This window comes from Lathamus discolor, chromosome 2 (genome assembly GCF_037157495.1).
Source record: "Lathamus discolor isolate bLatDis1 chromosome 2, bLatDis1.hap1, whole genome shotgun sequence".
Taxonomy (NCBI): Eukaryota; Metazoa; Chordata; class Aves; order Psittaciformes; family Psittacidae; genus Lathamus; species Lathamus discolor.
In genome coordinates, this window is record NC_088885.1 from 85,651,420 (window position 1) to 85,668,532 (window position 17,113).

The 17,113-nt window shown below is 37.9% G+C and overlaps 1 protein-coding gene across 12 annotated transcripts in view; it reads left to right on the plus strand.

The window, feature by feature from the left end:
- The window catches only part of CTNND2 (catenin delta 2), a 655,387-nt gene that overhangs the window by 471,713 nt on the left and 166,561 nt on the right, over nucleotides 1–17,113 (plus strand). For all 12 annotated transcript variants that reach the window (XR_010610081.1, XM_065667606.1, XM_065667609.1 and 9 more), the window contains one exon: nucleotides 15,767–15,899. Coding sequence is in view for 11 of the 12 variants with exons in the window: in XM_065667606.1 (XP_065523678.1) it covers nucleotides 15,767–15,899 (133 nt within the window). In the remaining variant the exon portion in view is untranslated. The remainder of the gene's footprint in view (nucleotides 1–15,766; nucleotides 15,900–17,113) is intronic.

The following is a 17,113-nucleotide window of genomic DNA, read 5'->3' on the forward strand; positions in this document are numbered from 1 at the left end:
AAGGGCCTTTTTTATAGGTAGCAAAACAGATGTATAGAGAGATCAAATGACGTGGAAAAGATAACAATACATTTGTGGCTCCCATTTCCTTGTCTCTTGCTGTGCTTACTCTGCATGATCTCTCCCTGACCTACAGGGTTGGGTTTTTTTCTTAGTTTAATTTGTTGAGTTTGTGGCTGAGTATATTGCTTTGCTTTTATCTCATGTCTTCAAGACATAACTCTTTATCTCCTGACTCAAAGCTGCAGGACTGAAGGCTGAAGCTGAATTTCTTTCTTCTCCCCTCAGCGCTCTGATGCTCTGGAAAGAAAAATTGGCAGAGCTAAATGCTTGTCAAAGAGAAAGAACAAGACAAACATAGGACCAAGATTTTTGAAACTGGCTAGGAATTTTAGGTGTACTAACTTGGGGTGTATGGTTTGACAAAGACTCACAGACAGGCCTCTAGTTTGGCAGCCAAAATTACTATCATGTTTGGATGATCTTAGCTACCTTAGTATCGTTTTATATAATCTGATTTCAAACAGATAGTTAAAGTGAAATTTTATTAGAAAAGGTAATTAAAGTCTCCTGGAAATTATTACTATTTTTATTGCTTGTGTATTCTGGTCTTAAGCATTACAAGAAAAGTTAACCTTCCAGAAAAGGTTACTGTTTGGCTTCTGACAAGCCAGCTTGTAATTTCTGACATGTTTTAATTCCAGTTCGAAGGGGTGGCTTTAAACAAAAGGCTTGGCTGCTCTTGGCTTTGTGTTGTAAACTGATGGGAGCTGCAAAGCTGTGGCCGCTAGCAGACCTGCCTGCTGCTGATGCAGGATGTAAGGAGCATCCTCCTAAGCAGCCCTGGGCTTGAAGGCTATGCAAGTTTTGCAGGTGCTGAACTGAGTTAGCCATGGCCCCGTTGCCTCTGTCCCTACTTCTGCCAAAGGGGGGCTGCCTCAAAATGAGATTGCCTCACTGCTGGGGGCGAGGCAGAATGAGCAGCGTCTTGGGGCATCTTCTTCTGTTTAACTTGTGCTACTGAAACTTCTTGAACTGGCTGTTTCTATATAGTCTGGAGACAGTAGTTGATGCATTGTTTATATGTCTGAATAAAAATAGCTCTCTTAGTACCTCATTCAGGATGTATTTCGTTATCTTAAATTCTAATCAGCAGTTTGCCTAGTTGTATGTATTCCTAAGAAAGCAATATGTTGAAATAAGTATTGCTGATCTGTTTTCCTTGTAAAACTGATTTATCCATTTCCGTTGTTCTGAATTTATGTTGAATTTTTAGAATATGTCCTCACATGTTCCATTTCAGCAGCATGAGTTAGTGACTTATTAGTATGCAGAGAGCATTTTGGTCCTGGCCTTGCTTAATAGTACTAACCTCAAAATAAAAAGTTAATTAGAGCGAATAAAGTTATTAAAAGTGCCAGTGTGATTTAAAAGCTGAAGTCTACATTTTCGGGAGAGTCTTAGGCATTTTGGAAATCTGATTAAATTAAAATCCTTTATGAGGTTACATGAAAATAGGACTTTGGCTTTAAAACACCCTGGTGATTTTGAAAATCTTACTTAGTGTCTTTCATCGTCTCAGACAATAAATGGTAATCCTTCACAGGTGAAATTATACCATTTATAACGATGGAAAGAGAGCAAGGACATTACCAACAGCATATATTCAGTCAAAATCCTTCACAGAGCCTGAGAGCACTTCAGATAACAGTTCATTTTAACTACCATTCTTTAGAAACAGATGAAGACATGAGCAAGGCTTTTTTGGTGGGGTTTTGGTTTTTTTTGGTGGGTTTGTTTTGTTTTTTTTCCATTTTAGTTCTTCACTGTCAGGAGAGACTTGTGGCTGTTTGTGTTATAGTAGAGGTTACATTTAATATCCAGACTTACAAGTCTGATATACAGTGACACCCAGCACATTGCAGGTTTAGGCAGAAGAGCAAGCAGAGTCGGTTGCTGAGTGGCAGCAGAGCCTTTCCTTCAAAACTCCTTGTTCACAGAAAGCACATCAGTACGCAGGTGCTGTTCTCCACATACCTCTGCATACGTATTGTCCACGTTGTCCCATAGAAAAGTAGTTTGGTGTTGTCAGCCCAAGTACCAGGGAGTAAAGTGTCCATGAGAGGCCCAGTGGCTAGTAACTGGGATGCTCAGTGCTAAATCCTCACCCGGAAACCAAAGACTAAAAGAGCCTGGAGACTGATCTGCCTCTTCACCTACAGTGACTCTCTTCAGTGAGAATTGACTGCCTGCACTTAAATTAGTTTAAGAGATGCAAAATTGTATGCATTTTCTTTTTGAAGGAAACTAATACACTGAACAGGATAATGAGTAATCTGCTGGCTGTCCTTGGTGGGGATGAGATGCAATGACAGGGGATGAAGGAGCTGTGAAGGACGTGGGACCACTTCTAGTGAAGTGGCTGAGGGATATCTCAAGCTTTTTAAGTGTTTTGCTTATATTCTGTGAAAACATCTTCAGATGCTTGTGATAGTTCAGATAGCATTGAATTCATACTCAGTTTTACCTGTACTATCTTGATAGTGTAATAGGTGTTTATTGCAGCTCTGCCGTCTCCCTTTTTCTAATTGTCTAGAATATCCTTGGCATTTAAAACCAACCCTTATGTCAACTTCTTTAATAAAGAACGTGCTGCGGAAATTATGCTAATTAAGCCGGGGTGTAATTATGGGCTAGAAAGATTATTTCACAGTCAGAATTGAATTGTTGTAGATAAATGTGCATTAACTTAACAGTGTACAGCTAATTAGTTTTGCTGTTTACTCGTAGAAGTTAAAAAAAAGATGTAATCAGTTATGCAGAAGCTTGAGGAATGACTGTATTGCAAAGCCAATGGGAAGCGTACTCTGAATCTCACTTTAATTATTGTTTTGCTAGAATTTTTCTGTTTTCCTGTTCTGAAATTACAATGGACACAAGTAGCTAATTAATATACTTTATTTCTAGTTAAAATATATATTGTACGAGTTAAATGCGTGGTTGCCAGTTTTACAGTTACAGATCTGTAATTCATATGAAAGTGATTACAGCATCAGAGTGCCTTGTGCTTTCCACAAAAGGTAAAATATTTTGGATCTCATTATGGGGCAAATTAAGGTAGAGACTCTATTTGCTGTGCATTTTTTTTTTTTTTTTTTTTTTAATGCTCATCAGCAACCTGGAATTTGTGTTTAGTATCACAGAATCACAGATTGGGTTGGAAGGGACGTTAAAGATCATCTAGTTCCAACCCCCCCTGCCACAGACAGGAGGAACACCTTCCACTAGACCAGGTTGCTCAAAGCCTCGTCCAACCTGGACTTGAACAAGTCCAAGGATGGGGCAGCCACAACTTCTCTGGGCAGCCTGTGCCAGTGCCTCACCACCCTCACAGTAAAGGATTTCTTCCTTATAGCCAAGCTAAATCTACCCCTTTCTGTTAAAGCCATTCCCCCTTGTGCTGTCATCTACATACATATATATGCTATTATTGATATTAATAAGGTAAGAACTTACATACTGGACATACACATACATTAAATACCACTTATAATAGCGAAGGTGCTTAGTTGCAATAAAGTACTGAAAACCGAAAAACACAGAATTACTTGGCACCGACTGAAAGTCTGTAAACCTTGAGGAATTTGCCAGCGAACATTTAATTTTGTATGTTCCAAAAATACCCATGTTTGCTGTATGTCTCAGACATTCACAAGTGTGAAAAGAAAGCTGCAGAGCATTCTCCTTAATGTAAATTAGTATCAGCCTCTGGGAAAATCTGATATAGTCATTTGATTTGTGAATGTAAATTCATAGATGGAAATTCTTTATAAGCCACCTCAGAGCATAATATTTCTTCCATTGACTTAGGAGTGAAAGCGACTCCGGTATAAATTACAGTGGTTAAAAAGTGTGATCTCAAACTGAAGAGCGATGTGCTCTGAACTTCATCTGTAACGTTGCCTACAGAGCTTTCTTGTGTGATCACCTTTTTCCTTGCGCTCAAATGAAAAAACCTGGAAGCGGGAGATACTTTCAAGAAACAGAGAAAAATAGTTTCAGTAGCCTATATAGTGATTTTTCCACTAATAAAGAAATTACACCAGCTATCCTATCCTCTGTTTTAGAAGAGTTCCATGGCTTTTCCACATAGTTTTAATGCAACTGGATATCGGTTTCGTATTTATCAAGTTATATCAAGAACACCAGCTCCTGTGTGAGTTTGTATTTGCCATTAGAAGAAAAGTTATGAAAAACAGGTATTGACACGGACCTAAAAAAATCTCAGACTTTCACCATTTTTGAGCCTCCCCTTGTGCAAACAACATGCTGAAAATTTGTGTGTTTTGACTTTCCAGTGTGCAGCAGCAGTTGTAAATACGAATTTCAAAATCGTACAGATCTGTCTTAAAATGGCAAAAATGTAAAATTAAGGATGTGTAAGAAACTTATTTTTTCTGTTTGAAGACATCTGTGCTATTAAAAAAGGAAAGGGAAGGGGGGAAATCAGAGGTTGCTTCTGTATCATGTGTGACAGGCATTTGATTGCCAGGCTAGACAGAGAAGCTCTTGTGTCTGTTCTGTGCAAGCATGCTCATGTCTTTCATAAATCAGGTTATGCTGTCCAACCCTTGATCCAAGTATATCTCTAGGGAGGAGAGAGAAGCAAATAAATGGTTATCAGAATGGGGTCAGTGTCTGTGAATGAGGGTTGATAGAGATTACTGGAAACACCTGTCATTACAATTTTCATCAGCATAGAAAATGAACCCACTATTCATTTTTGGGACCGTTTTAGAGCAAAATCTAATTTCTTGGGTGATAATCTACTCAAAAGCACATAGCTTCATGTAGGGTACACATGCTGCATGGCTTGTTCATACTGCAGAATCAATGCTTAAGGTTTTAACCACAGTTTAGTCGTAATTTTAAACATATTATGAATATGTTTTATAAAAAATTATTGTATCAGTTGCTTAGTCATATGTAACTATGATCTGAGCTTGGTTGCTGAAATCTGAGGCAATCATTCATGTTAGAGCTATAGGATATAAATATTGGAGGGTTTTATATCTGGAGTCGATGCTGTCAGCTGATTACATTGAAAATAGTATCAACGTCAGAGGGAGTGGCATTGTCCTTTCAGCTTCAATAAGGAAAATTGGGGTAAAAAAGTTAACCAAAGTCTGAAAAGGAGTTAGCTCTGAAATGACGAAGGGAAAGTTGCAATTCAGTCTGTACTTCTTGCAGTTGGCAGAATATATTGCAGGGTATCACACCGCCAGCTAAAATCTTGGATCAGTGATGGTAATGGACACTAGAATTCAGTATACCGCCAGAAGAAAATCCCACCCAGAAAGTGTTGCATGGAAATAAGTACCATACAGCTAAGAGCTAAGTACCATATGAATAACTTGTCCTTCTTCTGTAGGTAGCTGTACTTCCACAGTCGGAGGACAGAGTTTTGATAGATATTTTCCCTTAATATATTCAAGTTTCAAAGGCCTCTTTAAGGTATTGATTCGGAAATCTAAATGACAGATCCTTGGCAGTATTTCTCTCATTCATTAATAAGGGCAATTGCCCTGAATCAATAGTATGATTATTTTCTGCAGTGGATTTATTAGATATACACAGTGTTTGCCAGTTCAGCTGGAAATATTTCTGTAAAAGTGCTGTATAGAATAGTCTGCAGCCTCATTCTTTTTGTCAGGGATAGAAACGTCATGTCCCAATCATAACCTGATAAGATGGCAAGTGAAGGATAGGCTGGTTTTCCCCATTCAAAGGATGTTTTTCAGGAAGTTCCATTTTACCTAGGTAAAACTATCAAATATACATGAGATGCCTATTTTATGTTTATTTAAAATCTACAGCCTACTTCTGTGCTGAACTCTGAGTATCGTTCATGTAAAATAATTCTTTTCTGATTCAGCAGGTGCATTATTTTTTAGGTAAGACACGCTGTTCTTGGTCTGATTTTGTTGCTGACACAGCAGTTGAGAGTTGTGGATTTCGTTGGTGTTGTAGAGCACTGGTAGTACTTTCCGTTAGTCATGTCTGTCTGTCCATGAGCTCTTCTGTTTTTATTCTTCTGCTGGCTTTTGAGGCATTGTGGAGACTCTCTCGGTTATCCTGTGGCCTGGAGAACAGAGATGATGCCCAGGTAGAAATCATCTTTTCTTCATGTGCTACTGTAAGTGCTGTAGTACAGTCTTGTTTTCTGATGCAGTACTCTGGTGGATATTTTTCTTCCCATCCATCAGCTTTCCATTTGAGCAATTCTTGAACAATTTTACTCTTTTTTTATTTATCTCATGAACTTCCTGTCTCCTGAGTGTTAAATACATCTTGCATTATTATATCACTTTGGTGGTTGTACATTGAGATACATCAAGCTAGCATACGGGAGATCAGGGTTGTTTTTTTTCATGCTTAATAAAAACTGAAATTAAGGCAGTAAAGAAAAACCATTAGTCTTATGTTTCCCTTTGACAAGAAGATCAAATTCAAGCACATTTATAGAACTGTACAACTTGCAACTCTAATGAACAGAATTAGTCCTCTTTCTCTAAAAGACTGAAAAGGAGTCTAGTTGTAAGAAAATAAAAAGAGTTTGTTAGTTGGGTTTTAATTCAGTGTTAGAAATTTTTGTGTGTTTTTTCTCTTGGCTTTCCGTATTTGGGATTTCAGGGCAAATGGTGGGGTTTATCAATTTGTATGATTATTCTGAGTGACCTTTAACTTTTATTGTTTAATATTCATTATTTAAGCATCAAAAAATGTCTACTCTGAAGAGTTTCCTGTGCTTAGGAAGGGAATGCTGCAAAGTGATACACATATAAAAGTGATGCCTGGGCATGTATGTGTAGAGATAAGGTGAAAGTTGCTGCTATAGTAATGCAGGTAGTGCACTGGACAAGTCATCACTAAAGAATGAGATACCATGAGACATTTAGGATTGATGCTCTCTAATACTTCACATAGGCACCCTTTCTTTGCCTTCACCCAGCTGTAGGAAGTATTTCTGCAGCTTATGCTAAGCTGCATGTACTGTTGGCAGTTCCTACTGTCTGCTGTTTGCACACATAGAAAATACCGTTTCTGGTTGTGGTGGTCCTTACATTCCCATGGCAGTCTACAGGTTCCCCAGATGGTCTGATGCCCAAGCTTTTTATTTGTGAATAGGAAGGAAACATCCAGTTTCATTTGCTTGTTTATTTACCCAAACCTGAAAAAGCCTGACTTTCAGTCATCCCTGCTGGAAAAGGGTGGGAGCTGTTCTCCTGTCACTGCCATGCAACTCAGGAGATCTGCTGGGGCCAGAAGCTTGTTCAAACTCAAGAGAGTGATGGGTAAAGACCATTCATGTGTTGTCAGTTACCATGAAACTCACTGTGCTTAATAGCACAATGTTAAAAGCTTCGACTGAAGAGGAGTGCCCCAAAACCTTTTGGGACCTCTTGTAGTGGAGGTGATTTCAAAAAATAACGTAGATGCTCTTAGATTTTCAGGGAGGATTGTGTATGCGAGCTTCCTCTCCTGCAGATGAGTGTGGTTTGAATTGTTAACATTGGTACTGTTAGGCTAATGCTAAATGGTTCTTGCTGCTTTTTGTGCTATTTTTTTATAGCTGCAAGTGGTTAGGTGTTATGCATGTGGGGAAATAATAAGTATCTTCTTGTCTAAAGTGCTCCTCCTTTTTCTTAAGAAAATCAGGGGGTTGTGGAGTAACAACTGTTCTTTAGAAAGTAGACATTTCTATATGGCTAGATGGGAGCAGGACCTCAGAAACTTCTTTCTCCTGATGCTGAAATACAGAAAGGCTTAAAAGCCTCTGAATGGGAACACTAGTTCTAGAAAAGGAGACAATTTTGATTTGAAAGTCTCCAGAGACAGTGAATCTATCAGGTCTCAAAGAAAGGCGTTAAATGACTGTGTCTGACAAACTAAGTCAATGACAGAATCGAGGCTGGAATCCCTTAAATCTGTCTACTGTTTTAATCTCCTGTCTCTTATTTCCACCTTTCTTGTCTATGAGGAAAGGGTATCCACATCTGTGGCAGCTGTTCTGATGGTGAACAGCATTTCACAATCTTCTGAAATCTTCCCTGTAAAGTCTGAACTCCTGTAGATGGAGAGAAGCACATGTAAGCTGGTCTCTCCGGGAAAGGGTAACTTGGCATGTTTGCACAGCTGCAGTGTATTAAGCTGCTCTAAGGCCTTTCTGTAGTAGGGGGTCAGAAAGATGTTATGAATTGCAGGGAGAAAAGAGATTAATTGGGCAGCTTAAAGACATCTTGATAGCTTACCTAATTTGCCTCTTACTCGCCTTTGCAGAAGCAGTCCCTGTATATGTGTATGCCTGCAGAGGAAGAGATAAAACAATATTTTCAAGGCTGTTTTAGCTTAACAGCCCCAAAAGACAATTGGCACTTCCTAACCACTGAAAAAAAATGGCAAAAAAGCACTGAACAAACTGAATAGTACAAAAGGCAAAATTAAAGATACCCTAAAGCACTGAAGTCCCCAGTTTTTCTCTCTTCCCTACCCCCCACTTTAGAGGAGAGATAACATTATACCAGCTACAGCAGGTAGGACACAGGCAACCTTTTTCTTAAAAGCTCCCTCTCTAGGAGTGAGGGAATTAAGTATTTATAGATCAGTACCAATAGCAAGAAAGATCATTTCATAAAGGTCCAGAAATATATCTCAATTAAAAAGAGATCTGTAAATGAAATCAGAGTAACCTCAAGCAGATAATACTTACACATTTAAGTGTAATCATGGAGGCACTAACCTAAAGCTGTAGGTAGTACCGTGTGGGACAGTGTCATTAGATAATCTTTACTCAACTGCATCATCTTTAAAAATCATTTCATCTTAAAATTAAAATGTTCAAGAAATCTACAGACAGTTCCACTCCAGACCATTTTTGGTACGTTAAAGTTGTTCTCATCTTGCCTTTTCACATTCTCACTTCTTATGGTTTTCTTATTTTAAAATCTAAATCACACGTAGTAATATAAAACCAGGAAAGTGATGTCTTGCCAGAGAATATATAAAGGATACAAAGGCAGAACTGCAGGATGGTGCAGGTCGCCCGTTGTTATATTGGAGAGGTGATTTTTTGAAGTGCTGGATTAGCCCTAAAACCTCAAGTTTATGGTTCTGTTAAAGACCTGGGACATGCTGAGCATCTCTATCACTGCTTGGCAATGCTGGCCAGGAATCCTGGGCATCTGCCACAGCATATCCTCCTCTCCACCTCATTAGCAGACACAAATGCATTGTAAAAACCACATTTGTGATGAATCTCTGTAAGCACCTGCTGTATGGTAGTTCTAGTTTGGGCACCATGGAAGCGTAAACCAAGAAAAATGTCATAACCCGAGAGCAGTATCCAGGGTTGCAGCAGATTGACAAATGTTTGTACAGCTGGTTTATACTCAGATATGCTAAATTTGAAAGCTAAGGAAACCTAGATTAAGCTACATGATTAACTAAAAATCAAGTGTCTGTTGAAGTACAGTCAAATGGTGTTAACTGTTTATGTGTTAGACACGTAAATATTTAAATGGTACGTTGCCAAAATGCAAAGTGTTGCCTGTTTCATCAGTGAAATTATTGGATCCAGTAGAGTGGGTCCAGGTATGGCGAATAATATCCTAACACTGCATATACTAACGGGTTACAGTATACCTGGGTAAGCAGATCCCATATGTTGTAGACTTCTTTGGCCAACTTTTGACTAGAGAAGACCATATTCTGAAAGGTTCTGAGGCTTTCCAGCGTGAGTGGAACAGAGATTGACATCTCTGTGTGCTGTTTCCTAAAACTGTGTGCTGAAAGTACCCAGTATTCATGTGTAACATTTTCAAAGCAAATACAGTAGTTCTGCCTCCTCTTAAACTGTAGCCGATCATTTAGACCAGGCTGACAATCTGTGTATCTGTATATGCCTACATATGGTGATGTATGCTTGAAAAAGGGAAAATACTTTAAGGAAGTGCTTCAAATTTAACTTACAATAGATTAAGTGTAGTGAATATGTGTTCACTTTTTTTTTGACCAACTCTCATGGAATCACAGAAAGAAAATGAGGGAACAAGTTGTTAGAGAGGGCTTCTTCCTCTTTATATTACAGTCTGTGTCTGTGGATTATATTTAAGTATTTGTCATGTTTTTACCAGTTAAGTTTTACATCTTGTCTTTGCTCTTTTTAAATGTGCTAAGATAAAATCATTAGAAAAAGAGTCCTGTAATATTGATATATTCCCTTCCAAATATTTTGAACAGAAATAAATTTATCCTTTTAAACATCGGAGGTAGTTCTGTCTTTGATCTTCTCTTGGCTCTTGATTAGTTCTCCTTGTGTTTGATCCTGAGCTACATGTAGTTTGTTTTTTCCTAGTACTACCAGAAAACCATTCTCACAGATCTCGTGAAACAAGGCAAAAGAAATTTTCAGGCGTTATTTATAGATTTCGAGGGGGGAGGGAAGCAAACAGAAGGGTATATGTCTGTAGGCATAAGTTCAGCAGTCTTGTAGACTGGCGTTAGCAAGACAGCTATGCGCAAAAGTTAGATATTTAGGAAAAACTACCCTTAACTTGGGTTGTATTGTCTTTGCCTTTGGGCACCATGTCAGCAGTAAGGCTGTCTCAGATACACATACGTGTATGAAGACAAGCATGTGTATACAGACTATTCTGGTTTAAACATTGTAATGTATATATCTAAAAATTGTGCATTCTCTTTCTTAGATAAATGGTTGATTGTAGTTCAGCCTTTGTCAAGCCTATGGTTCTTTATAGCAGGTATCTTCACAGCGCTTTCTTTGGGGAATGTTCCTGAGATGGAAAAATCTCTGGGTGTCAGTGCTTGCCTGTGTCAGCTGCTTGAGGATGTGAATGTTCTGTTCTGGTAATAGAAATCAGAAATGAAAACCCAAAGTCTCGTGAGATTCACTGTGACCACTGGATGGAGAGTAGACAGGGCCACCATGCCTGCTTCTCCAATCCTGTGTAGAAGCAATCTGTATCCTTCGTTACTGACTGGAGACCTGTGTTTTTAAAACTTCTTTTGTAGCCTTTATAAAGTAAGTGCAGATACAGATGTAACAAGAATTTTGTGTCTTTCCTGCTTGTCATCAGCATTTGAAGTAGCAGAAGAAGAAAATTCTGGCATAATTCAAGCAAAGTCAATTCAGATGCAGTGTATAGTCTGTGTTCAGCAGCACCTTTAAGTGATCCCTCGTAGCCGCTGCACTCTGCTGTGTTACTGACAGTCTCTTTTAAGTCTGCATCTCCATTGCTTTCTGACGTGTATGTGGTATGATAGCAAGAGCAGGATTTAGTTTTGATGCAATACTTGCTGTACCCAAATCAGTCTCTTGGTGCTACTGCTTTTGCTGCTATATTTCAGAGTTGTGTTTTATGTCCAGCTCCTTGATGATTTTCTTCAGTTGTTCAGAGGTAAAATGCAGCTTCTTCTGATATTCTAGGCATACATACTGCCAACTTACATATAACTCAGTGTTCCCCTTTGGGTCCTCTTCTATCTCTGGATCAGTAGCCTGCTGTAATCTGCTTTAGTCACCACTTCAAGCTAAAACCTTCTGTGGGATTCAAAATTAGATCAGTCCATCAAAGAAACAAGGTTTAACACCTTGGCATGCTTTGGTCAGTCTTCTCAGATGACGACAATTCCTACAAATAATACACTTTTGCAATCTGCTGAAATATTTAGAATACATAGCAAATGCTGATTTAAGGCCAAAGCTGTGAAGTTCTTACACACTTGTAATTCTCTTTTCGAAAATCCCACACCACCAGAAGCCTTTCACTGAACAGCTTAGTGTTGGTATAAGGGAAACGCAGGCAATAGTAGAAGATCTTGCACATACAGATGCTAGCTTATCTTCATTTTTGGATCAGCTACACAAACACTTCGTTAGCATTCTCAGAATCAAATGCCATGCACCTCCTCTGATTTACTCTAGCCTGGCTTCTTTTACCATCTGTGTGGGTCACCTACCTCATTCAAATTTTCTGAGCATGGGGATGTTAATAAAGGACACAGGCTTAGCTAGTGCTTGTATAGGATATTTACTACAGTTTCATATTTTGCTTAATTCTACATTATAATTTTACTAGCAATTGAATCCTTGTATGTTACCAGTTTAACTGATTTCCATGTAGCACAATATAAGATGATTCACAGAAATGGAGGTAGATTTAATTTTCATTACCCTTCTCCCTTTTATTCTGACCCTTATCTTCGTCAGCTACCGAACCTACTACTGCTTTTGTTTATAGCCAGTAAAAGGCATTTTGTTAATTTAAATTACCTTTCTAGCATGCAGCCCAGTTTATTCCAGCCTTTGAATTCTACAACCTACATTCCTTCCCTACTAGTTTTCTTCTCTTACTACTTGTTTGGCTCTCTATTTTAGATACGCATTTTCTGTCACATAGGTATGCTTGGAGCCATGGCCTGAAAGTTCCTTCACATTTGTGCAAAATGTTCCAGGTAGTTTTGTACCTAAGTCTTCAAAAAATTGCAGCCCTCCACCGTTCTCAAGACCTCTGCCAATTGACTTCTTTCTTTTCATAATGAAGCCAAATTCAGAAAATAAGTTAAATTTTCAAGTAAATGTTACTGGAGTCTCAAGCTTGCTGTTCCTAAAAAACCCAAAACTCTGTAGCTCACTTTTGCCACCTATAAGAGTGGCATATATAACATATATATATATATTTGTGTATGTGTGTATATATATATACACAAAGTATATAATAAATGAAAAAATTAAACTGCTGGAAACTGGCCCTTCTTGCCTTGAAGGCTGCTAAAGTTATTGCAATTATTCAAGCAGCCTTAACTGTTGACAGAAGTTTTTGTTTGTTTTATATAGCTACTGTATTTCATTTAGAAACTACTAAAAATATAATCATCTTAGAGACCATCTGCTTGAAATGACAGTGCATACTGGGCTAAAATTTTCAACTTCTTTCCCTGCTTTGTTCATTATCTCTCCTAAAATTGGTTACATGACAAACTCAGTGTTCAGTGCTAAGGGTTTCTTTTCTGAATTAATTTTCTACTTATGTCCAATGTGTGCACAACCATACTTGTCCAATGATGCGTACTTGTCCAACAAGTATTCGTGCATCATTTATTTGCTGACTTTTCTGTTGGGAGATCAGAGGGGAAAAGTAGGCACAGCCTTGTTTTCATAAATAAATACCATGTCAACACTGCAGGTTCATCAGACCAATTAACTATGCCTGTAATAAGTGCACCTTTTCCTTTTGTCCCCTCATTGCCAATTCTGGCTTGTATCCCAGAACAAAAGGAAGAAGAATCTGAGCCGCTTGTTGAATTCCATGCTGTACTACTGCACATAACAGGCTTCTTGGTTGGTTGTTTTCTGTTCAAGTAATACACATATTCTGAAGCAGGAAATTTCCTTTGGGAGAGAATTTGGTGATAGAAGTGCAAACATTTTGAAGTACAGTTGTTTGGTGTAAAACAACAGATTTCTAATGTTCCTCCTTGCGGTCTTGTCAGACAACCTGTTTTCTTCTGGTATTTTGTATCCTCTCCAAAATACCAACACCTGTGCTTTGGCATCTAGGATTGAAAATGAGAATAAATTCACTAAGGTTACTAAGGTTTAGGGGTTTCCATTGCTTATTTTTAATTTTTAAAAGTCTGTAAGATGTCTTTGGTTGGCTGAGAGCCATGTATATAAGAGGCAGATCCAATATGTTTGAGCAACCTGTTAGCAATCTTAATATGGTTAACAGTAAGAAAGCAAATATAAGAGGAAGTACAACACGTTAAATTGCATTGTTTCTGTCACCTCTGTCAAGTTATGATTTGTTTATGGATCTGTACTACCCATTCTTAAACAGAAGTAAGTGTTTAACCAAAGAACCACTTCCTTTTCACCTGGTAACAGTCACAGTAAGTTGGTAGCGCAGAAAATGTGGCGCTTGCCATCTTTGGCTGCTGAAGTTTATAGTCATCATTGTTCCTTTTACATTGTTGTCTGACTTTGCAAAACATCAATTCTGTCTGAACATATGCCACATCTTTTGTAGAAACTTCTCAACAGTCTATATGATCTAAAGATACATTGGAATATTCCATATGTGATTTATTACTATATTTTTATGGTTTCTTTGCATTAAACACTTAATGTGAGATTTAATATTCATGAGTTAACATCTGTTTTGTCAGAAGAGAAATAGGTGATGAAAGTCTGTATTTTTTTTTTCATCTATTTATATTCTGGATGTTCATAAAGATACAACTGTTAACAACAACTCTCAATCTGACAAACATCCCATATGAGAAGAGAACAGACAATAATTCTGGTCTGTAGTAATTCATTATTACTGCAAAATGAATCTTGTTTCCATGAAGGGTCTTAGAGAACTGTTGTACTTAAAGTGTGAGATGCCCGAGTCTACTTGAAATAGACTGCCCAGCTCCTGTGAATTCTACCAGTGGCTTACAGTTGGCCTCCGTGTAGCAGAGCACCTATAATTTGGGAAGGAAACTAATGATCAGGAATATCTTTTAAAAATATTATAGATGGACTGTGCAAGAGTTCTAAGGTTTTTTGGCAATGAACTTTTTGGTCATCATAGCAACTGCAACAGAGAACCTACAAGCTTTTTTACAAGTCACTTCTTTCCCCACTTTCCCTCTATGAACCTTGTAGGTGTAGCATTCGATGGAAGACATAAAAAATATTTATATGGCACAAAAAATTAGCTCTTAGGGAAAAGGCATGTGACAATTAAGTGTCTCTTGCAGAGTATCTGTGTGCAGCTCTGGATCTTGGAACACAAAAGTCCAAAGCCGTTATCATGAATTATTTTACCTTTAAACACAGAGGGCAAAAAATCACCTGAAGTAACAGACTGATTTTAAGTTTTGTTCTGGAAGCTGTAGAATACCTGCAGGGACTTGTTCAACATTCTTGGATTCAGTTGTTTCATTTGATGTTAATGGTGTTTCATGTTTTGTAGGATGAAAGAAAAGTTCAAAGACTAAGTTTTCCTATTTGCCTACCTGCTTTAGATTGAGTAGTAAGAGCAAAGATTTAAAAGTAATCTGAATAAGTAATACATAAGTGTATAATTGTAAAACGACCCAATCACAGAAAGGGCGAGGTTGGAAGGGACCTCTGGATGTTGCCTGGTCCAACCCACTGCTCAAGCAGGGCCAGAACTGTAGAACAGATTTACATTGAGCCTGTGCTGTATCTGGAAAAAAGAAACCAAAAGCCAGAATAAGTAATTGCTTTCTATATAAAGTAGCAATTTAAATCAAATAAAGATTGCAATAAGTAAAAAGGACTTTTTGACAAACTGGTACTTCATAGCAAACCATTTGTGCTTCTGATCCTAGCCTCCATATTTTAGTTTTAATATAGAAATAATAATGGTATAAGCATGTATTTTCTCTCTTGTATTAAGATTTCATATAGCCATTTTTATTCAGGAAACTTTAGCAGTTGGAGATGTAATTCCATGAAGTTATTTAATTATACTTTATATAACCTTATTTGCATAGAAATACAGTTTAAAATGAAAAACACCTTAATATTTGATTTCATGTTTGCTTTGAAAATAATGGGGAAAAAATCAAGATTTTACTTAGACATGTCTGTCATCTTTGTTAACTATTGCCACATTTATCAATTAACAGCAGTATTTTTGATGAGTCTTTCTTGCTTGTTTTCTCACAGAGAGTTTGGATGGCGAGATCCAGAGCTTCCAGAAGTTATACAGATGTTACAGCATCAGTTTCCCTCGGTACAGTCCAATGCTGCAGCCTACTTACAACACCTCTGTTTTGGAGACAATAAAATAAAAGCAGAGGTAAGATTTACAAACCCTTTTTTTCAGCAGTGATGCTGTCTGCCATTTATCATAGCCAATGATTTTTATGTACCTCAGAAAGAGTTACCAAAGAAAACATGTATATATGGCTGGACCCGTTTTACTTAAGCTTTCACTTAAGTCATTTGTTAACATTAGAAAAAGTAAAAAATTCATAAATTATTGTCAAACTTTTTTTGTTTAGTTTTCAGTATCTTGATTGCATGCCATTTAAACACCCTATCAGTAATAGTTCAGTAAACAGCTTGTGGTATAGTCTTGATCTCACTGAAGCACGCAGGCATTTCCTTAGGATTTTCAGAGAGGGATTTTTGGATACTAAATACAGGAGGTAAAACTTAAGCAAAAGGTTCTGAATCAAAGCCCACTTTAATGTGTAATTGTGTGAATAGAGTGTCATTTCACTGGGTTTGCAGATTGAACTGTGAACATTGCTCTGTGATCTTGAAATTCAGTGCAGATTGTAACTCTAATGTAATTCAAGCAGCAGTATGGACTTTGTTCTGTACCTGTAGCTGATTGGTACTTTTTGCTTGTGTGTTCCCTGTGGTTAATGGGACCAATTCAGCTTTTGGCACAGGTTGAAACAGAAGGCAGGCAGCTCTGAGGGATATGACAAACACACAGGAGTCAATTAAAATTGAATGAGTGAAGCTGTTACCAGCCCCAGCTGCCTCCCTTGGCCCTTTCAGAGAGACTGCTAATCAGGGACATGTGGTGTGCACATAAATCTCTGCCTGTTCTGGCATCTTTTAGCCTGGCAAGTAAAGGTAAACTGAGATCAAGATCTGCTATTGCTTCTTTGTCAGAACTGTGCAGTGATACTGGCTTGCTAGTGCTTCATTATCTTTCGGCACATAAGCACTCTGTGGGTCTATCCAGCTGCAGCAGCTTTCCCTTGTAGGCTTTTTCATGCTGAGGAAAGTCCCAAGTGAGTAGGTATGTGGTCTTCTGACACTGGTAGAACTGCATTGGCTGTGTACATCGCCTCAAACATCTTAGAAATAATAATGAAAAACCAAATATATACATGAATGTTAAAAGGAAAAATGTTTGTGCACTGGAAGAAAGAGCTCTGTTACAGGCACTGCTGAAAATTCTGATTGCACACTCTCCCCATACTCTTTTCTCATCCTTACTCACAAATTAGGTTTTCAGTTAAAAAATTGATTAACCTCTGAGAAAGGCAGTTA